Source organism: Acartia tonsa, chromosome 1, assembly GCF_053477335.1.
Source record: "Acartia tonsa isolate MP-2025a chromosome 1, ASM5347733v1, whole genome shotgun sequence".
NCBI classification, from domain to species: Eukaryota; Metazoa; Arthropoda; class Copepoda; order Calanoida; family Acartiidae; genus Acartia; species Acartia tonsa.
Genome location: NC_137260.1, coordinates 45305783 through 45329334, shown reverse-complemented (window position 1 = coordinate 45329334; position 23552 = coordinate 45305783). Strand labels below are relative to the sequence as shown.

The window sequence follows — 23552 nt, the reverse complement described above, 5'->3', positions numbered from 1 at the left end:
ATTAACCAGCCATTTTTACATTAATTCAAGGTAAATATGACCACCAGATTTTAATATTTATGATGGCACTTAAAAAATTAATGAAGGAAAATGAAATAAAAAAAAGTATCACATTGTAGAAATTAACAGGAGGGTATATTATCACATTAAATCATACAAAATCTTACAACCATATAGAAAAATGCTCATTAAATTTTAGAAATTAGAAAAAAAATCTGAACATTTCGGCACAAATAAAATTTTCTTTCTTAACATACATTCATTAAAATAACAAAGTTTCAGAAAATTTTCTTTTTGTAGTTTAGTTCCGAAATTTAGTTTTAGAGAGAAAATAAAATTTTAAGGTGAATAAAATGTCTGAAACTTTCTTAATACACAATTTATCTATCTACTACATACTGGTTTAGTAACATAAGCATATTTTACGTAGGAATGGGGAAACTTTGCTTTAAAAATGCCAACCCAGTAAAAACATTTAATATGATTTTTTACACTTTTATAACAAAGAATACCAATTCCTGCTTAACAACTAACTAAGGTATTTCATTGCATTATTGTTAAAGCAGGTATGTTTGGTTGAACTGAATTCATGTCGCTGGAATCATTAGATTGGACATTTCAAATAAATTAACACCTTCATAAATTACAGCATAAATTCAATGTTACCAAACATTAAGATCAAACTTGAAGTCCAAATAGTATTAAGATATTATTTGGCTTAACAGCTTGATATATTTACACTCAAAATAAAATACGAGACCATAGGTTAGTTTCATTGGCAGTGCATTAGGAAATTAAATATTCAAAGATTGATAATGCACTTTTCATAAGGTACATGAACAAAGTAATTTTGTCTTAAAAAGACCTGTCGAGTCACGAAAATATTTTCTTCTTTAATAAATATAGGTTTAATTAAGTAAGGCACCTTTGTAGTTATACTGGTAACTGTGACGTAACAAAAATAAGCAACGATACGTTTTTAGTTTTCAAATTCTGCAATTTATAAAGCAGTAAATATCATTTAATGGAAGAGTAACATTCTAAACCTTTGCATATCTTACCTTTCAATTGAATGAAAATCTTTATGAATCAAAAAGACAAAATAAATAGGTATAATACAATTATTATGTAAAGATCCCTTTAAAAGTATAATACAGCGTATTCTTTGCAAGATAATAAATGTTTTTATAAAGATTTTTGTAGTAGCGCAGCAACTCTTTAATTTGGTGTTTACATGATGCAGCATTTCTCGTCTTTGGTGGAGGAAGCTGTCCTGTCGATGTCTCCCATGAATGATCTAAAATAATAACATATTACAGAAATATCAGTATATATAAAACTTTTGGGTTATGGAAAGATTACGAAGTAACGGGTATCGCCGTATTTTTACAGTAGTTTTTGATAGACTGATTATTTAAGATTAGTTTAGGTTAGGTAAATGTTAATGATTGCCCGCAGGGTTAAGAAATAGGCCCCAAAGGAAAGAGCCCCCCTGCAGGGGCTAGAATAGGAGAAAAACTACTGTGAAAATGTGACGAAACCCGGTACTTCGTCTTCTTTCCATAATCCAAACTTTTTTTTAACTGATATAAGAGTTTGAACGAATTGGGAATAAAAGTAAGTGCTTTCACTAGAACCCATTCTTTGGCCACTGAAACCAAAAACACCCAACCCCCTCTGACAGCTGATCTTGACATTTTTTCTCAAATTTGATATTTGAAGAAAAAAAACCATGAAGTGCCAATTAAAAAGATTGATGTTCTAATATATTTTGAGTTTGTTCCTTCTTCACTACCTATCTATATTACCTATAGAATATTATTTTTGTTTTCCATTGCCTTTCTCCAATCATTCAGCGCAAGGACTTTATAAACTTTGGGAGGTGAGAATCAATACTATTCCGTTGTCCCTCTAAATCTTAAAAATTGAAAATCTTACTGTGATCCGCGGACAACTTCTTGTTGCCAGTTTGTATCTCTGGCGGCTACCTCTTCTCCCTCCTTGTTGACCAGCTGGACCTTCACTTCATCCGCCATGCTCCAGGCGCCAGTCTTCATCACCAGCACACCGGAGGCTGGCGAATGTTCAACACCGCTGTCTGAGCTGTACACTGAGATTGTTGAGGCAGCAGCGATCTTAATAAACAATTTTATTTTAATCAAATATATTTTTTTATAATGCAAGACAGTAAAAATCGCCCAAGTTTATAAACACACTAAAAAAACTTTATAAAATTATGGGTTGTACTTTGTATTGTACAAACTTTCAATGTCCAATTGAAGACTAAGTAAATCTGTTTAAAATTAAACTCAACTCGTTTTTCATTCGCTTCTAATTGCTATCATAATTTTCTAGTCGTTTTACAATATTTTCTTTCGACTTTTAGGTACTTACACTTTTTAAAAATCTTTATGACCCGCTGTCTCATGGTAGCTACAATTTATTACCTCACAATCTTTCGAGTGTGGCAGGTGTCCCAAATGAAGTGACTGTAATGAATGATACTCTTCGCAAAGGAGCTTGGGATAAGGGCTGTACTGGTATTATGTGAGTGACTATTGAGTATCCAAACCACTCAATAATCTCCCTTCTAACACAACCAAGGGAAGTTGAATGAATGTACTTACGACTGAGAAAATCGAGTTACCAAATGTGGACTTGAACTAGAACTTTAACCACCAACACCCAGTGTGTTACAAGTGAGCAACGACACCAATTTATTTTTATGATCTAATTAAGCTGAATTGTTTACCTTGTGGCTTCTGGTAAACTTGTAGTTAGTTTCCACGCCATCACTGACGCACAACAGTTGATATCCACCAAGATTTACATCAGTCTCACCTGTATTCTCAACCTTAACAGTATTATGCTTGTCAGTAACATTTTTGTTTAAGTATACCTAAGAAAAAGAGTTAATTTTTCTTTAACAATACGGTGTTACCCATAGCCAACAGGGAGAGAAGGACATTGGACTGTAAAATAAAGTAAGTTGTACCCCAAGTTTTATAAACAAAAGGGGGGGGGGGGTTTAATGCAACCATCTCGTAATCAGTGAGCAAATGACACTTAGAATTCGAATTTCGATCTGAACTTTTGCATGAGTAATCCTTGGTAGGTCTATTTTCCCTAAATCGAACAAAAAGTTGGAAAAGTAACGGCTAGCGGCTCAGCCGTTCAGCCGTTTTTTGCCAATTTTCAGGGTAAATCCATCATCAATTACGTAGGAATCAACTTTTTAAAACATATTTTTGGTTTAATTCATGTTAAATGATAGCAATAACCAATTTTAAAACTTCTAGTACCAACAGCTACCGTCTAGAACCGTTTGATAGCGTTTTGGAGTAGAAAAGAGTATTATGTTGAGAGAGGTTTCGTGACTAATTTGCAATATAGATATCAAACAAATGGCAAAACAGATGAGCCGCCAGCCGTTAGCCGTTACTTTTCCAACTTTTTGTTCGATTTAGGGAAAATAGATCTACCAAGGATTACTCATGCAAAATTATAGATGGAAATTCGAATTCTGAGTGCCATTTGCTCACTGATTACGAGATGGTTGCATTAAAAACCCCCCCCTTTATCAACATTCGTTAGCTTCACGGCTAAGAGTACACTTTTCCACCAATAATTTCAATCTACAAAAGTAGTTATTTTGCTAATCGTAATTAGGGGTTTACAATCATCATCAATTTTTTGTCTATTGTTATATGCCTTATAATTCCGGGCAGCTAAGTAATGCTTAAAACAAGATTAAAAACAGAAATATGTTTAAGAGCTGCTCTGTTAACATATAGAGTAGGTACACTTTAATTAATTTTTAAAGATTTTAAGGGTCAGAGACAGTTAATAGGGGGAGGAAAGAGGGGTCAAGTAAAATCGCGATACGAAAGGAAGGGGGTTGATAATAACTTTATACTTTCTACCTGTATACAATTCTTCTGTTCATCCAGAGGTTTGATGAGAAGATCTCCAGCCTGGCTGAATGTAGTGTTCATCTTAATACCTAGAAAATAGAAATTTTTCTCAGGATGATTTTTTGTTAAATTGCAAGATAGAGATAATATTTTGCCGACCACACTTAACTTCTTTCGGGAGTGTTAAAACTGAAAGATTAATTCTTCCACCTGCCTTAAAAAATTTCATTTTCACCCCCAAAAACTTTGAATAAGGCTTACCTAATCAAGTTTCAAATAATGAACTTACCAGTATAGCTTTCATCAATATCAATCCTCTTCCTCTTTCTTGGTCTCTCACTATCCGGGGAGGGTGACAGGCCCATCCTGGCCTCCTCACTCTCCAACAACTTCTGGTACGCAGAGATCTCCATGTCAAGAGCCACCTGTAAAAAGTTCATTTTTGTAAAACAAGATCAACTTTTACAGACTTTATGAAATACTATCTTTAATTTAAGCAGGGGCCGTGATAGATTTGAAATTGCTGAAAATTTCGATATCGTAGTGGCGTAATGTTGGCGTAAAACTTATTTTGTGCTGTAACAAAAGGGAAGAAATTAAAGAAGTGTGTGGAGAAATTTTCACTTAAAATCATTTGTCAGAAACCTGGTCCCTTCTCCCTGTATTTGAGTCTCAGTATAAATCTACAAATGCATACCTTGATTTCCAGAAGCTCCTGATACTCCTTGGTTAGGCCAGTCAGCTGTTCGTTGATATAGTCGATCTCACGATCCTTCTTGGCCATGTCAGATCTAAAAAGTTACTATCATAATAATGTAAATTATGGTTTTGCTAATAACACATAGAAAACTAAAAATTAAATATTAGACCCACATTCCCATTTTGTGATTAACCATTTTTAGTTTTACATAACATACCTATGGAAATTGGCAGGTGTCCTACTGAAAGGAACAAATGTAAGGCGTAAGCATAATTAAAGTCATCACATATCATCTTGTTGTTATGTTAGGAGCAAAACAGTTAGTATTGAAAATGTATATATGTAGCTAAGCTATCAAAATCGCATTTTTAACGAAGCTGAGCAACTAGGATACGAACCTGTAATCTTTGCCAAGTGTTTCCAGCTGGCTGGTAAGATCCTTGATCCTGTCCTCCATGGCCCTGCTGTTGATCTCTACCTGGTTCATCTTACTGGTCATGGCCTCCATCTTGGTCTGGTACTCTTTCATCTCCTACAATATGTATATTTAATAGTAGCCGAGAATTGCTTAGCAGCGTTACGCACTAAAAGATTTTGTATCATATTAGTGATGCTTTTACACTTATTTTAGGATTTTACATTTATTTATCATAGAACAACCATCTAGTATATATACAAAGATAAAATCTTGTTTGTTTAGTTTGGACCTAAAAATAAATCTATATAACATTTATTAATACCTGTACGGCAGTTGCCGCCTCTTCCCTTTCTTTCTGGAGCTTAGATTGTAGATCAGTAATCTTCTTATCATAAGTAGAACCAAAGGCAGTCCTGTTGTCGGCCAACTGCTGCTCATAGCTGTCACGCAGCTCCTTCAGAGACTGGGACAGCTTCTCCTCATACTGAGTTTGGGCTCGGCTGTCAACCTCTTCGATTTCAATTTGCTTGCGCATGCGCGTTTCGTTCAGCTGTTCTTCAAGGTATTTAGAATTGAATTCAGATTCTTCCTAAATTAGAATTGGTTATTTTTTGGTTTATATTTTCCAAACTTATTCAAAATTGAAAATGAAATATCCTATATATTTACTATGTAAATTGGAAAAGAAATTTATGCTAGAACATATACAATATACATACATTGAGGATAATTTTGTAATTGTGTAGTTGTACGTAACTCTTAATCTTGGCGGTTGTGTTGTTATTATTATTATCAATTTTACCGAAATATTAATATTAATACCTAATAAATTATTGGAAGAAGACAGTGAACTAAATAAAAACTCTATCTTTAAAAATTAAAAGTTATATAATGGACATCGATCAAGTTAAGTTGATTTTACCTTTTGAGTGAGAAGTCTGTTCTGAGCATCAATTCTTTGGATTGTCTCATCTTCCAACTTCTGTCTAGCATCCTCAAGCTTTTCTAAAATAAGAGAACATTTTAATAAGCGGTTTCTTCTCAATTTGCATCTGGACTACAAACTAAATCTTTTATGCTTTGCTTAGTTAAAAGTTTAGATTACTTTATGTTAAGTAAAGGTAAAGAGAACCGGATATTGAGAAACCTGTTATTCATATGTATTTTTTTCTATTTTAGGTATGCCTGCCAGAGAAGCCTAGTATTTGTCGTCTATTAATTTATGTCTGTATATTTTATTTGTAGTAAAATAAATTCAATTATTGCCATTTTATCTATAATTAATTTATGTGTTAATAAATCATATCATTCCAGATAACTGGGGTTTAAATAATCTTTGTCTGCTTTTAGATCAAAGAATGTGCGTCTGTCTGTATAGTGCTAATCATGTAGAATAGGTACGTTTACCTGTTTTATCAGATATTAATCGGTTCGAAGCCATTATCTTATTATTAAAATCATTACCTTTCAATACTTTATTTTCAGGTCTGAGTTCATTAAGTTGATTCTGAGCAGAGCCCAGGTCACGTCCTAGCACGTGGTTCTCATTCTCTAACTTGGCAATCTGGTTGGCAGCCTTCGTGGCTTCGTTTTCCTATAAATGGTTTTGAGTAAAAATAATGTTGCATACACAGATCAAATTGAAATTGAAATAACCTTTTACATTAAAGTCTTGTGATTTTTTGTTTGTTTGAAATCCATGAAGGAAAATTTTAGGTAATTAAAATTCAATCCAAATTTTTATAGATCGCAGCTTTAAAGGTCTTTAGAATCCTAAAAATCATGGAAAAAAAACTTTTCTTTTGGATGTATAGTTTAAACAGTATGGCTTATTTTCAAAAGATGTAAAATAAAAACTTACCAATTGTCTATTTCTCATTTCGAGTTCATCATTTCTTGTCTTCAGTTTCTTCGCATCAATTTCCAACTTTGCATTTGCCTTGCTGGTTTCATCCAGAGCCTTCCTGGCGGAGGCTAGTTCCCTGTCATAGTTGGAGCGCAGGGATATGATCTCCTTCGTTTTTACTTCTTCGATAGTTGACACCTATAAAAATAAATTGTTTTATATGTTGTTTTTGTTGTGATTTGGTGGAGTTTACTGTAATAACTAGGTATTGTCTATAAAGCTAATCTGACGAAGAAACTACAAGGTCAATTAAATGAGTTGAAATATTTTGTGCAGCACGGGAAAAATGAACCTTGTGCGTGCAGGATATACAACCCCTCGCCACATTTGTTAGATATTTTACAAAAATTGTTACCTGATTTTGTAACCTTCCCTTGTCCTGTTCCAGAGACCTGACTTTATCGATGTACGAGGCCAGACGGTCATTTAGATTACCAAGAGCTCGCTTTTCCTCAGTTCTGAATATTTTAAGTAATATCAGACAAAAAGATATTTTATTATCTAAAGTCTTATAAAGCAGAGCAACAGTAAGTTTTCGTGAAAATCGTATAACAATCAGTCAAGCTGTTTACAAGATTCTAATCGAAAAAGAAATCATGTTAATTAAATTTCAATATATAATATTGGCAGAGCCCAAACCCTTATGCAGCATCTTTTAATTGGAAAAAAAAGAAAATTCCTACTCAGGACAATAGTAAAGCCTCCCTAAAATGAATAACTCAAACCGTACAGAAGTAATCTAATTTTTAACAGATAAACGAAAAAAATAACATTACATATTTTTTACTCATCTAAATATAAAGTCTTTATATTTATAACCAACTGAAGAATTGTTAATAACAATGAACCACTGTGCACTGGACTTATCAAATAAAAATAACATATTTAAATAAACTGTGCTGATAATCACTTTATGTAGAAAGTACAAGAAGATTTTGTTTAAAAAATGAAAACCTGTTACTATAAATGAATCCAAAAGACCTACCTACTAATTTTGGTAGGAGACAAGGGTGAAGGAGGTCTCTCTTTGGGTGTGGAGGATGGGGGCTCCCTCTGGGATGTCCTGCTAGATCTGGATGACATTTTTATTTTTTGTCTGCAATAAATAATAAATAAATAGATACAAATATTACTTAAAAACATAATAACGGTAAAGTACATTCTGTCTTAGATTCTGAAAAGTCTTACTAGATGTTAAGTGATAAAACTATAAAAATATTACCTAAATTAAAAAAAATTCATGCAAATTTTTGCTATACTATAAAAAGAGGTAGTTATGTTTTTTTTCATGCAGCCAAATTCTAAAATACAAAAAAAACTTCAAAATAATTTGACAATAACATGTTAATTTAGTTGCTTCAATCTCTATCTTCTGGTTTCTTGTATGGATAATCTAGATACTCGAAAATATCTTGTTCAGAGGAGACGGGAAGGGGTGCTCCAGGCTTCCCGCATTCCAGTGGACGCAGTGAATGCTCGTTTAGAATAAATCTCTGAAAAAAATGTTCGAGTTAGATGCAGGGATTGCAATCAGGAACCACAGGGTAAAAATAATAATTTCTACCTTATTCGTTACCGAAATTACACAGAAAAATAGAGAAATTTTGATTTGCCATATAATCAAACATGACAGAATAATTGGAATACCTATTCCAGCATTAATGATTTTAAGAGCGATATTTTAATATTTTTCTCCGGAGATCTAAAGGTATAAGACAATGTCCGATAAACACAACGAATAGACAATAATTATCCCATCTTTAGATTAAAATTACTGGTTGAAACGTTTGGACACTAAACTTAATAAGCAACCAATCAAATTTTAAAGTTGTTAAACCAACGAATAACATAACATTATTATAAAACTTTGGGGACTAGTAAATATCCCATCACTCCCTGTGAACGAAAACTTACTTTCTGATGAGCGTGTGCCCTCATTTCTGTGTTGAATATATTACTGCCTGATCAAAAATTTACAGGTGTCACATTTAAACAACAACAAAAATCTTTTGATTATCTAAGCCCAAAAGTCAACTGTATTGTTATTGTTTTTTATTTACTTAAATATTCTTTTGTTTATCACGTTTGATTACGCAATTGAACAATGTGCGGGAAATTAAAATAAAAATGCGACACCCTGCCTGTGAAATATAATAGCCCGCAATAATATTCGTCTACTGGCAACAAACGAACATCAAGCCGTCTGAAAAAAAAATTAAAATAAAGTTTGATTATTTGAGGCTTCGTCTCTAGCCTTAGGTAGGTGTTTTGTCAAAAAGGGATAAAAATGATAACTAAAATATAGCCCTAAACTTGCTAGAGATCACAATAAGCTATATAGTGGTAGAGTGAATAATTTAAATATTTACAAATAGAAAACACAATGCGAACCTGAAATGTTTGTGTTTAGGTAGCTTTGCAACACCCATAAATTTTGTGTCTCCTTCAGATATCTTGTCGGTTACTAACTCTTTCTCTGTTAGTTTCTTTATCAACCTAAAAAACATAAACGCTAAATAGGATTTATTCATCTATGGAAAATGAAAAAAATACTATTTCGCTGAATTACTTTAAAATGTTAATTAAAAGCGTAGCGCGTAGCAATTTACCGCTATTCTTTGCGTCTGTATGTAAACTATAAAGCTCATTTTAGAGCTTTATATATATTTGAGTGGATATTGGCATTGAAGTGAGACCACAGGCTATAAGATCACAACTTGGAACACGAGTCAATCTTTTTGCAATTTGATTTCTATTTAGGAAAATTTGAAACACAATTGTCCTTTTTCCCCAGAAAACATTTGGTCAACATGATTTAGAAACAAAAACTAGGTACCTACCTATGTAGTAAATCTCCATGGTGTTTATCAGAATGCTTAAATTCAGAATGACACAACAAAATATCAACATCACCTAATAAACAAAAATCAATGATTTATTCAAAATGATATTTCTATTAGCAACTAGGGTCATTGTCTGTCTTATTAAGTCAGGTAAAAAAACTAAAATTTGCTCAGTTGCTATAAAAGAAATATGTCAGATTTTTTTATTTAGATTCCCCTGACTACAAGGCATATTAATAATTTATGTAAACAGACCTCTTAAGTTCTGAAAGCGCTACTTATGGACATAATTGTCCTAGTTTTAATTTTCTAAAAAAAAACAACTTTCACGCAACTTAACAAACAAATCCTAACAATGTTTGCATACGTTAATGTTTTGTTTGCTCAACATACAACGTCAACTATGTAAATGATTTGCATAAATATAAACCACTTATCACATGGAATAAAACAAATAGAAAATCAATTCATATTCATATCTACAGTTTTCATTATTTTAAGTCAAATACCACATTTTATCACTGAATGTTGAAAACTTTTTCCAATTTATGAATGTCAAACAGTAACACACTATTCAAGAAAATATCCACCCCTCTTACTAAGTGAAAAAGAACTCTAGAGAAAATATCTGTTCTTAATTTGCCAATGAAATAATGAGGTTTAAATCCCAAGTTCTTGAATTCTTTATGCTTTATTTTTAAACTTATACCTGAGAATTTAGCCCCGCGTCTGAAGCTACCACAAACCTCCATCATATATTCTTCATCAATACTGTCCGCAACTTTCTTCACTGACTCAAACAACTCTTTCACTTCCTCCCGCGGAATTTTAACTTCGAAATCATGAAAATGTTTGAGACCTATCAGCTGAGCGTGATTGAGTTTATCTTTATGCTTTTCTAGATCGTCTAAATTTATAATTCCAGCATCTACAAGTTCTTTAGCTTTAGCAGGTCCTATTCCAGAAACTCTTGTTAATAAATTAATAGCAGTGCTCTTATCATCTGCCCGAATATTTTCTAGTTTTCTTAATTTTCCAGTTTCCAATATTTCGTCGATTTTCTTGGCTATTTTGTCCCCTACGCCAGGCAAAGCTTTGGCATCGTCACCAGATTTTATTCTAAAACATATTAGAAAATAATATCCATAAACAAAACAAATCTAGAATGAGAATCTAATCAAATAAATAGTCTTTTTTTAATAGGTATGTATCATGTAAATATAATATATAATTCAATTGTTAAGGACAAGTACTTTAATTCATTGATGTGAAAGCAAGGTAGGTAACAACATATATTCAACACCAACCTTATACGGGGAAGAAACTTTCCTTATTTACACTTATTCAAAGTTTACACCATAATACCCCTCAGAAAATTTCTGTATCCGCCACTCTATGAATTACCGCCATTAATTTAAGAAATTTTAAACAAAAAAAATCATGAATTGATTACCTATCATTTATTGATATCCTTCAAGTTGCTTGGAGCCTCTAGGATGTGTGTGGGGCCGGGTGATGGATAAGAAAATTGCTTAAAACCACCCCAAGACATTTATAACACTTCCTATTTAAATTAAAGCTGCTATATATATAGACATATTTGCATGGTGTAATTGTACTATTATTGGATATTTTAATACTATTCTTTTTTAATTAACACTTTAAAAGACGGCCTTTTCATATTAAGGGCGGCTGCAACAGCTTAGCTTTAAAAGGAGGAATTATCAACCTACCTTTTATCTAAGCCGGCAATTATAGTAGCCGCTTTTCTGTACGCCTTTTCTTTGAACCGGTTACGTTCAACGTTTTTCTCATATTCAGCAAGTTCAATTAAAGCTTCCACAATGTCTTCGTTTTTCTCCGATTTTGGGGCTTTTCGTTTGCTCATTTTATTAATCTAATGAATACAATCTTTTGAATACTATGTTTTGAAGAAATATATTTTTTTAAGTTTCTTAAACAATAAATCACACTTTTTTCTACTGTGTATTCTACTTGTTCAAATGAAAATTGCACACTTTAAATACTATTGAATCTGTTAAATTCAGATGAACAATTTAAATAACATCTTTTTAATACACAATTCATAATTAAGAATAAAACTATCAAAATTAAGTGTCATGCATTGTTAAAATTTTAACCTTAAATTAAGTTTTATAGGCGGATTTATGCAATAACAATCTTCTAAAAACAAAAATAATGCTAAAAGTTGTAAAATTAATGTTAGTTTCACTAAAAAACTTACTTAAAAACACAAAATAACCGAATATATATGATAACAAGTGAATAAGCTGTTATGAATAATGAAAAGCATCATCTCGGCATGGGTGCTTCATCACGAATTGTTTACACTCAAGCATAGTGGCCAACTTTAAATATCAATTTTTACTTTTTTTACTTTATTTTGTTTTTAAAAATTTTATTTCTATCTATTTCATTTCCATGAATTTAAGTAAATACTTTAAAATCATTATAATTTGTCTTAAAAATTCAAAACTTTGTTCCATTTTCATATTATAAAAACAAAAATTTAAAAAGTTTGGCCACATATGCCCGGTAAATGGAGTGCAAATAAAGGTACTAAGAAAGAGAGGGAATGTCTGATTGAGCCAATAAATGAATCGCATCGGAGCATACATGAAATCTCATTGGTTGAATTAAACTGAAGTTTTCTAGATTTTTTATTAGAGTTAATTAGAGCTGTTCTTTCAACTTTTACTCGAATCAAGTCCATCACATGAAGTACTGCCTTCATATTGTTGTTTCACATCTTTGTTTTATCTGTGCATTAATAATAAATATGCTTCATCTATTGCAATCATTGTAAAATAATAAAAATCCCATTATGAATTTAAGTTAATAAAATCATATTTTTTTCTTGAGTTTCTATTAAAACAAAAAAATAATATCTCGGACTTCAAATGTACATGATTTATAATCTTTAATTCGTAATTCGTATCTATTATAAACATTCAAAATACATAAATTCATAGTTTGTTTCATGTTTACCTCGAAATAAATTATATAAAAATAAAATAACAACAAATAGCAATACAACAGTACGTTCGTTACGTTTTCAACAGGACCTAGCGTTGTACTGTGTATACACTGTACACATATGGGAAAGGGAAAGGGCATATTTTTTTTCATTTTGTTCATATAAAGAGTCAGCTGTAAATAGTCGCATTTCTTAAGATAAAGTTTTTCTCTTGTAAATTATATCGTGTTAAAATTTATTTTCTAGTATAGTGTAAAGCATATTACAAATCCTTTAATAAGTTAGCTATAAATTGTTGAATTCCTTAATATAAAGTTAGCTTTCTAGAAATTATATACTCGAAAAATTTTAAAGTTTTTTGTCAGCTGGAGGAGTTCCTTTGTCAGATTTACGAAAAAGTGGTTCACACTATAGTTCTTCTCTCCTATTTCTATTGGAGTGCACACCCTGAACCCGCATTTTTTTTGTTTAAGCTTCTTAAAGCTAGCTTTGTAAAAAACATAATTTTAATAAAATACCGTCAAAAAAATTTTTCATCAGCAATTCTAGATTTTTAATTTTAGTACTACAGCTGACTTTTAATTTTTCTTAAGAAAAAATTTCAGTTGAAAATGACGTCATCAAAGCCCTATAAGGCAAACTGAGATAAGGGTTGAAAATAGAAATGCATATTTTTATGAAAAGGCAGGCTTATTTCATTCAGTTTAGTCATAAGAGTTTAGTTTATCTGATTTTAGAACCGGATAGGACAATCTTTATATAAGCAGTTAAAGTAAAAGGATGTCTTTCTGTCTATCTGTGTCTATATATTGTTTCCGTATATTCGTTATAAGATCTCGCTAAACGCTAGACTGATTTATGGTTCTCCTTTACAGAGAAGCTTTTTATGGTTTAGAATATAAATATTTTGGAGAGAGTACCTCCACCCTCCTAAGGGAAATCAACTTTTTTTTAAAAATCCATACCTCCCCCCACCTCAATTTAAAGGGAATTGGGTTGACAATTCCCACCTAAACCCACTAACCTAAATGCCCCTTGATGCCTCTGTGCGTACCGAAGGTTCCCCTTACAGTTACACAGTATAGCTTCTCATAGGTCCAGAAAAGTTTTATTTAACCCATATTGGGGGGAGAGTATAGCCACTCTCACAAGAACCACCAATAGAAAAAATGATCCTCCAAAACAATTTATTTTTCTCTTTAAAACTAAAATTGAAATTTGGGAATGTGGAGGGGTTGGGGTCCCTAGAGGCCTCTAGGGAGAAGCCGCTAGTCATAAATAAAGCTACATATGTACTTTACAAAAATCCATTAGAACAACAACAGTAAATCTAATTTCGATTCTATTATGACCAATGGGACCATAAAACATCAAAGATATGGGGAAATCAGTAAAAAGATTTAAAAACTGCTTTGAAGCAGTCGACTGCCTAGGGTGTTGTGTACTTAAATCTGCTCCCTTGAAAGGAATCTTGACAAAAAAAACCATATATATATCTTTAATAGCAGCTGATTAAATTCTATTTTCCCCATAGCGTTACTGACTAACAGACATACAAAGTGAATTATGTAGTAGTTTCACTACTAAAAATATGGAATAGTTTCTAATCATGTATTCTAATATTTCTAAACATACAATTACAATTAAAAGGATATATTACATAAGCATCACAAAATATTATTAATAATCACTAAAACTATTTAATGCAAGGAAATGCCTTTAAATTTGCAACTTTGCTATTAGAATAAAAAATGCCTTTACAGTTTTTTCTTGTGATAAAAAATACTTTATATTTACATTAACATAAAATACAATCATTTTGGCAAGTTTCGTTTGGTTTATGTTAAAATGAGCTGCGCAAAAAAAGCTATGAAAAATTAAACTAAATAAAAAAGGAGCTCTTTAAAAAAATTTAGTTTAAGATACAGACGTATGTTTCAAAAATGCAAACTAACATTTTGATTATAATAAGCTACTTAATTAAAAATAGATTCTAGTAAAGTATGTAAACCCCACCCCTTCATAAATTACTATTTCAACATTACAACAAATATTTTTATATGTATGAGATTTGATCACTTTAAAAGTCGATTTTTATAAAAGATTCTTTACAAATTCAATGATTATTGAGATGTTTTGTTTATTGAACTTCAAAAATGCTATGATAACTTTTTATGACTCTATATCTTTAAATCTAAAATTATTGTAAGTTCTGTATGAAAGTATAAATACCAACATAAGTATGATATGCTTGAAAAGTTAAAGGTGTAACCTGCCGTGTCACTTTTTATTACAGGATGATTTCAAACTTTTATTTTGACTAAATCTAAAACTACACAAAAGACTAGCTAAGAGTATTTTTTACCCACCCTACATATTAAATTGATATTATCATAATACCCTAGAAAATATATTAAAAGAACTGTGTTTTTAACAATAATCATATTTTTAAACATTATACATATATATAGATTATATATGTAAACCAAAGATTTAAATTTGATCAAAACTGTATTAAAAATTGTTGGGAGGGAGGGGGTGGATACAGTTGATTTGGATCTTGTTTGTAATTTAGAATTTGTTGAAGAATAGTTATTTATTGCATCGTATTATAGACAGCATTCTGCAGATATTAAAATGATAAATTATAAGACTAAATCAGTTTTATTATCCCCAAGTGGCCGAAGGCCCGGGCTAACAAAACTGGTATTAATTTTATGATTTTAATTTTGATATTCGTGATAAAATGTCTGTAATACGATGATATATATGATTCTTGATATAAAATAAAAGTTATGGGGTAACTATTACAATAAATTTTATTATAGACATATACAGATAAGTACTGATTGTATATTTTTATTTGAGTATTTTTTGTTTTATTTTGAGTATTTATGGAACTAGGATGGTAACATTGACATTTTAAATAATAAAAATTGTATAAAACATAATTAGAAAAACTATTTTGCCATCATAATTCCAAAATTAAGTTTATTTTTCAGTATTTTTTTACACACTATTGAATCTAAAGATATTAAAAATATTTTTCATGTGACATAAAAATGTTTTAAATTCCTTTCAGAAGTCAAAACACCTGAAAAATTAATTCAATTTGACCTTAACAAGATATTTAATAAATTTGGAGCATATATTTAAATATACTTAAAATGTACTTGCTTATAATTTTTTGCGGTTTCCTTCAAAGTGATTAGTCGAGTAGAGAACACCCCCCCCCCCCCACCACCGCTTATTTAGAATAAATTTTAAAAAGGGAAAAAAGGATGAAGGGTTACTGATAGTTATTGTTACAAGGCTATTTTATTTCATACAGAGTAACCCCACGGTTTAGCGTACTACACAGGGGTTAGAAATAAAGAAGAAATCTACAAACCAATTTTATTCAAAAATAAGGAGGGGAGGGGGAGGTCTTTGCTCGCTTGGCACTTTGAGGGAAAGCATCATTCTCTTTGGTAATAGGATAATTATGGAATATACTATAAAGCTAAGCAGTATATAATTATGATATTGATATACCCAACCCAAAAACTGAGCAACGACTGAATGCCACTGTAAATATATATTAGGTATGACGTCAGTATTCATCTCTTTCTCTTACTTTAATACTTCCACAACTAATAAGTATACTATATACATTTTACATTGATAATTTATTGTTTCACTTTAGTAAATTGTCTTTTAGTAATTTAGATAATTTGATTAAATACAAATGAAATGATTTTAAGACTAAAATACTCATTTCGAAGCTTTTTAAAGATTATGGATTACTTTAGTAAAAAGATTTTCTTAACATTAGTCATTAATGCCATTAGAAAATGCTTTAAACTACAAAATAAACCTGGTAAATATAGTTTATATAAGCACTAAAGTTTAGTCTTCTTTGATTGTCCACGAGACTATATGTTTAGTCTCTTAGTGTTGTTCTGAGAGACTTGAGAGTGCTAGCTGTAGGCTCAATTATTCTAGAACTTGTGCTAGTACCCGGTCTGAAAATATTTAAAAAGTATGTTATAATAAGTTTATGAAAGGATAACTTAATTTTAGATTAATAATTAAATCTACAGTCTTCCAGTAAAATCTATAAAAACAAACACTTACATATAAGTGTCACTCAATAATTTTAAAATGAATTGTAATCAAAAAGGCAAGAGTGACAAGACTGTTGCCTTTTAACCAGGCAATGAAATGAAAAGTTCACCTGTATGTTAGATTATCATGGTAAATGGTGGAAGGAGCCCTGTGATGTAATGTGCTGCTACTATATGTAGACTGATGGTCTCCTGAAGAACTATCTGAATCTTTACCTAAATATTATTATTATAATAAGACCTATAGTATAGAGTACTACTACTATATGTAGACTGATGGTCTCCTGAAGAACTATCTGAATCATTACCTAAATATTATTATTATAATAAGACCTATAGTATAGATTACTACTACTATATGTAGACTGATGGTCTAATGAAGAACTATCTGAATCTTTACCTAAATATTATTATTATAATAAGACCTATAGTATAGAGTACTACTACTATATGTAGACTGATGGTCTCCTGAAGAACTATCTGAATCTTTACCTAAATATTATTATTATAATAAGACCTATAGTATAGAGTACTACTACTATATGTAGACTGATGGTCTCCTGAAGAACTATCTGAATCATTACCTAAATATTATTATTATAATAAGACCTATAGTATAGATTACTACTACTATATGTAGACTGATGGTCTAATGAAGAACTATCTGAATCTTTACCTAAATATTATTATTATAATAAGACCTATAGTATAGAGTACTACTACTATATGTAGACTGATGGTCTCCTGAAGAACTATCTGAATCATTACCTAAATATTATTATTATAATAAGACCTATAGTATAGATTACTACTTCTATATGTAGACTGATGGTCTCCTGAAGAACTATCTGAATCTTTACCTAAATACTATTATTATAATAAGACCTACAGTATAGAGTACTACTACTATATGTAGACTGATGGTCTCCTGAAGAACTATCTGAATCTTTACCTAAATATTATTGTTATAATAAGACCTATAGTATAGAGTACTACTACTATATGTAGACTGATGGTCTCCTGAAGAACTATCTGAATCTTTACCTAAATATTATTATTATAATAAGACCTATAGTATAGATTACTGCTTCTATATGTAGATGTAGAATTGTGGTCTCCTAATGCTTTACATATCCTTTACCTGTCCTTTTTGCTGAGTAAATGCAGAGTACACATGTGACGAGGATGCAAAGCTGTAGGAAGATGACCGCTGCTCCAGTGGCAATGATGACTGGCATGGTAGTGCACACTAGGTCAGGCTCCCCAGAATTTCCACCAGCCCGGACATACACTAGAAATTATAGGTATAATTAAGTTTTTAGAAATGCAGCTACATTAGGATAGGTATATTATATAACTACAATTACATTTTTCAGTGTGATTCCTTAAAATGTTTATCCTATTATATAAATAATAATGTTGTTTTTTTGTCTGAAGCTTAATTTTTTAATATCTACCGAACTAATTGAGTTCTCCAGTTTAGGGGTGGTATTTGATATTTGAATTTTAGTCATAGAATGGTTTTTGGGCTATTTCATTATTCTATTATCTTCCATTAGAGATCCTTTAGATGCTAGGGGAGCAGCCCAAGTAATTAAGTAAAATGGTTCATAACAACATTATTTGTTGGTCAGCCTGTGTAACTATGCAAGAACTGGAAACAATAATGGATGCTTTCACTCATTGTTTGGTGAACAAACTGCCCACCCTCCCATAATTTTAGATTTTTAAAGAATATATAAGTCCCTGCAAAAGGTTTTAACCTGCAGAAACATTTCCCTTTGGAGTTTCTATCTATGCGGAGCTCTTCTGTGCTTTACTTAATCTAACCTAACCGGCGTTATCCTCCTAGAAAATTTTTTTTCAATTTTTTTCAATTTTGTACCCCCCCCCCCCCCCCCCCCGACTACTGACGAACAACTATTTTAGGTTAGGTTAGGTTTTAGGCTAGGGAGCCGAGCGCTGCGGCTAGGCAGGCAAGGGGGCCGAGCGCTGCGGCTAGGCAGGCTAGGGAGCCGAGCGCTGCGGCCAGAGTTCATAGTTCGTTGTCGGGGGGGGGGGGGGGGGGGGTACTCAAATTTTCAATATTGAAAAAAAAATTTCTAAGAGGATAATACCACCTAACCTATCCAACAATATGCATGAAAAATAAATTTCTCTTTTATAAGTTTGTTAATGCTATAAGAGGGAAACCGCCCTCTATAGTAATTAAATTGAGGGGAAAATTTTTTTTTAACCTGCGTTCTCATCTCCAAAACCAAGTGCAGCATTGCTCCTGGGATCTCTAAATTAAAGAATTTTAAATATTCTAAATTGTCAATAATTCATATATTTTTTATTTAGATGGTACATTCAATTATATCTGACCTTTAGGAAAAAAGTGTGAAATTATATTTTTTGAAATGTTTTGTTCTCCACCACCCCCCCCCCCCCCCCCAACTGATCAAAAACAGGATAATGTTGAAGGACGTAATTACAATTTTTAGGACTTGATTATAGAGATGCTTCGATGTTAACATTGTAATTTGTTGTAATACAAATCTATAATCTATATTGCAAAATCAGATGCATAGGATAATATTAATAACATCACTTAAAATCTTTTGGTCAAAAAGGATCATCAATAAATCAATATGTTTTAAATTCTGATAACGATTATAGAATTGTTACGCTTTCTAAATCGTACCCAACTACTACAGGAATCAACCTGCCAAGTTTAAAATCGATAGGACAATTCTAACATGCCTAACTTAACAAAAAAAAAGCTGTCCGTTACAGATGGACGGACTTACCCTAATTATAGAAAAGCTTTGCTTGAAAGTTAAAATGGGAATATTGTTCACTTTGTAAACTATTATACCTGAGAGTGTCAACCTTGGTGCCAGAGTCAACAATGATCTCCTTGGAGAGGGGAGTGTCCACAGTGATCACCTCCTGCCCAAGGTTCGAGTCAAAGATCAGGCGGCTGGCATAGCTTCCAGGGATCTTAATTAACAAATCACTTTTAGCACAATATTAGTTAGAGCACCCAAAAGATTTGATGGGAAAGGACAACAGCAGAGAAACTTGCTTATGAAGATTTGATACTATCTCTACAATCAACAAATATAATACCTGGGTAGTCCCAGGAGGAAGAGTTATAGCAGCATCTCTCCTCTTTCTACCATAAGATTTGATACCTTCACCACAATCAACTATTATATTACCTGGGTAGTCCCAGGAGGAAGAGTTATAGCAGCATCTCTCCTCTTTCTACCATAAGATTTGATACCATCACCACAATCAACTGGATTACACTCGTCAACACAAAACTGTACATTCACTTGGAATCTATAAAACAAGAAACTTTAAATTTGTCATTCAGTGTGATATGTTTACTTGATCTCCTGAACCATGCTAAACAATTAGACATCTAAAAAGCAGAAGTACACACCACATTAAGAAAACTTGATTTAATTCTGTCAAATCTTTTACCTAAGATAAAAACTAAGACCTAATGCGCAAATAACAAAACAAGGCATTTATTATTTTTACTCAAATAATTTTCCAAAAAAAGTTACAAGCTAGAAAGCTATTCCGTTCTAGTTTTAAAGCTTTAATTAAATTTCTTGTGCTATTTATGGTTTAAATAAAAAAAAGTTGAAATATGAAGTTAATCATGAAATAATCATTGTCAAAAAAACTACTTTTATGTTTACTTAAATGTATAAACCACCATGATTTTAGAATATTTGAGATATGAGTCTAACCTAACAACGCTGGTATCACTGAACTTGAAGGCCTCAAAGTTGCCCTGTAGGTCCCTGGAGTTAGGGAGCTGGGTAAGGCCAGGGAAAATGACAGGATCCGTGGGACAACCACGCTCATCAAGCAGGTCAATCTCATCATTATTGTCGCCAGCAATAGCCTTAACAATTTTGTCAAGGGTTATTTGAATACGATACTCTAAAACCTTGAAAGGTCAATAGTAGTTGAATATCCACTCTTTTTTTCCTAGAGTATTCCTCAATGGTAGTTTAATATCCACAAAAGTTTTCTAATAGCATAATCTTAATATAAAAGTAAAAGGATGTCTGCGTGTGTCTTTCTGTCTGTCTGTGCTTCTCATAGGCTATGGGACAGTTTAAACTATTTTTGGGCAGGATATCACCACCTTTCCAAGATAAATCGGCCCTAGACAAAAATAATATTGCTGCGCAACATATGGATATATTATAATTGTCTTGAGTATTTTATCATTTAACTGTGGTTATTAACGAAAAAATCACTTACCTTGAGATTTCTTGCAAAAATACCAAAGATAGATTCCCTATCCATCTCAATCCTAAGGAACAGTTTCTCACCCAACCTCGTGCCAGAGATATCATTACCATCCTCTGTTGTAATACGTAGACGCACACCGGGAGATGGTGCAGTGGCATTCACAACACTGCTGGGCGTCGAGCCGTCCACAGGGTCGATGGTGCTGAAAAATTATATAAAAAATGACAAGTTTTAATTTGTCAGCAAAATCATTACAAAACAAATTCACCCTTTTATAAAAGATGGCAGTTGAGTAAATCAGAGTTTTCATAACCAAGGACAGACCGACGGACCAAATGAATTATATACTGGATTTTAATGGTATTAGACACCTTTACAAATAAAATTGTAGATATCTATATTGAATAGCAGGCGATATATTCATATGTCCCTCTTACCGACAGACGGACGGATACTTCTAATCATAGAGTAGCTTCTCTTATAATTTTCAGTCTCTTTTAAATTATAGCAAATAAAACGTAGCTGGACAAAGTGTCTAAAAAGCAGCCATGTGACATCATAAAAATTACGGATTGTCCATCTCTTTTTTAGGGTTTTTTTCCCACTTTTCCTCTCATCTCCATCATCTTTATGACGTCACATGGCTGATTTTTGAGACACTATGTCAAGCTACAAAGTAAACCTGAAGCTTTTTATAGGGCCTCTAAAAAAAGACAACATACTGGCCTATCATTGGTTAATTAAAATGTATACCGACCGGCCATTGGTAATTTAGTCTGTGTATTGGCTTATCATTGGTCATTTGTACTTTTTGATTTCATTTTTATTGGTTCTATTAAGATCTTCACTAAACCTACATTCCAACTTAACGTTTCAGATGGATGTAATGAATTATGGAGTATATGCAACTAAAATACTTACTCTGCAAGAATATTGTAGCTGTTGGTGACAACCTTCTGTCCAGTCTCAAAGAAACAAAACAACTGTACTGCTCTGAAAATATGTTGGGTTTTGAAAGAAAACAAGGTTAATTTCGTCCAATAGTAGCATGGAAATGGAAGGAGAAGGTAATGAAATTTTATGCACTACTAATTATTTTTAGTGTATCTTTGAACCAAACCTGGATTAATTCTGTACATGGATATATGGTCATACATACTTTAGACAACCAACTTAGCTCATACCAATAACGAAATTAATTCGGAAGAAAATCACGAAACCTATACGTGTTTTTCAGCTGTCGTTGGGGGGCAACACATCGTAAAATTGACGACCTCTCCATTTGCCCCCCAAATATTATTTTAGATTTATTTTGCTTGTTGGTTATACCTTATTCCTGCAACCAACCCTTTTATTGCAGGATTTTATCTTAAAAGTCCTATCAGTGCATGGTATCGAGTTGCGCCTGTTTTGGGCCAATGCATTCTCTCTACTCTAACTTTTTATCCAAATTTATTGTCTTTAGTTATGACGCGGCTAGGTTCTAATCTCGGCTTAACGCCGACACAACCCAATCTTTCCCGATTTTGTATAATTTTTGAGGAACACGATTCCAGTGACGTCATATTTTTCTTTCCCGAAAAAGGGAAGGGGGGAAGAAAATCTCTTCAAAAGAGATGGGGAAAACCCCCTTTTCTCCCATCTCTTTCTCCCATTTCTCCCAGCTACGTGTCGCGCTACGGTCGCGGGTTGTGATCATACCTGTCTCCCTTCCTCTGGATGACCGGATGATATTGTACAACCACAACATTGAGTGTATATAACCCCTACCTGTCTCCCTTCCTCTGGATGACCGGATGATACTGTACAACCACAACGTTGCTGTAAACACCTTCTTCCTCTCTCACAGTTCCACAACGAGCAGCCGCGTCGGGTTCAAAGAAAAATGTCAGATCTGTGCTGGTCCTAGAGGAAGAAAATAGGTTTTTCTTTTTGAAGTTTAGTGTACAATATTAATCGATATATTATTACTTGGTTGTTAAACCAGAGTTTTATGTACCGTGATAAAGTGATGCTCGCAGCTGACTAAAATTATAATAACCCCTCTCCCCTCCTTCTGTTGACGAAAAATTTTCCCCTATCAATATATCTACGTATATCCTATATCAATTACAATATTGTGCTATAATTAGATTTTCGTTTTTTAATTACCCGTTTAAACTAATAGAATATAATTTTCAGTCCTTTTATGTGGTATTAAAACTTCTATAATTGAAGGGCAAATAAATTCTTCTTTACCTTGATTTTCCTCTGACTTCACAATCTTTGCCTTTGCTTTGTGCGTACATTCTCCCTTTAAATATTCAATACTTATTTCATATTTTTTAAGATGCAGGAAGGAAGTGGACAATTGGCTGTTTATTACACTAGTTCATAAAGTTTTATAATAACGTATTCTTTTTCG

General features: G+C 32.2%; 3 protein-coding genes across 3 annotated transcripts in view; all 3 read right to left on the bottom strand.

Annotated features, from left to right (window-relative positions):
* Positions 1-368: 368 nt before the first annotated feature.
* On the bottom strand, positions 369-8032 carry LOC145321606 (lamin-B1-like). The gene is made up of 13 exons (XM_080163051.1): positions 7924-8032; positions 7294-7396; positions 6894-7076; positions 6497-6626; positions 5955-6037; positions 5355-5621; positions 5013-5146; positions 4612-4705; positions 4204-4339; positions 3924-4003; positions 2753-2854; positions 1939-2135; positions 369-1297 (listed from the first exon to the last, which is right to left on the bottom strand). Exons 1-13 carry the CDS (start codon positions 8019-8021, stop codon positions 1231-1233), a joined length of 1674 nt encoding a protein of 557 aa, XP_080019177.1. The 5' UTR covers positions 8022-8032; the 3' UTR covers positions 369-1230.
* On the bottom strand, positions 8021-12115 carry LOC145321633 (DNA polymerase beta-like). The gene is made up of 7 exons (XM_080163101.1): positions 11515-12115; positions 10491-10900; positions 9779-9851; positions 9330-9434; positions 9080-9141; positions 8853-8899; positions 8021-8431 (listed from the first exon to the last, which is right to left on the bottom strand). Exons 1-7 carry the CDS (start codon positions 11667-11669, stop codon positions 8297-8299), a joined length of 987 nt encoding a protein of 328 aa, XP_080019227.1. The 5' UTR covers positions 11670-12115; the 3' UTR covers positions 8021-8296.
* Positions 12116-14363: 2248 nt separating this feature from the next.
* LOC145327698 (uncharacterized) overlaps positions 14364-23552 on the bottom strand; it is a 45432-nt gene continuing 36243 nt past the window's right edge. The window contains exons 13-23 of the mRNA XM_080171257.1: positions 23387-23441; positions 22919-23053; positions 22070-22141; positions 21158-21350; positions 20635-20792; positions 20092-20215; positions 19746-19870; positions 19123-19169; positions 18027-18176; positions 16996-17101; positions 14364-16783 (exon numbers count right to left, since the gene is read on the bottom strand). Of these exons, the coding sequence (XP_080027383.1) occupies positions 16702-16783; positions 16996-17101; positions 18027-18176; positions 19123-19169; positions 19746-19870; positions 20092-20215; positions 20635-20792; positions 21158-21350; positions 22070-22141; positions 22919-23053; positions 23387-23441 (1247 nt within the window). The 3' untranslated portion in view covers positions 14364-16701. The remainder of the gene's footprint in view (positions 16784-16995; positions 17102-18026; positions 18177-19122; positions 19170-19745; positions 19871-20091; positions 20216-20634; positions 20793-21157; positions 21351-22069; positions 22142-22918; positions 23054-23386; positions 23442-23552) is intronic.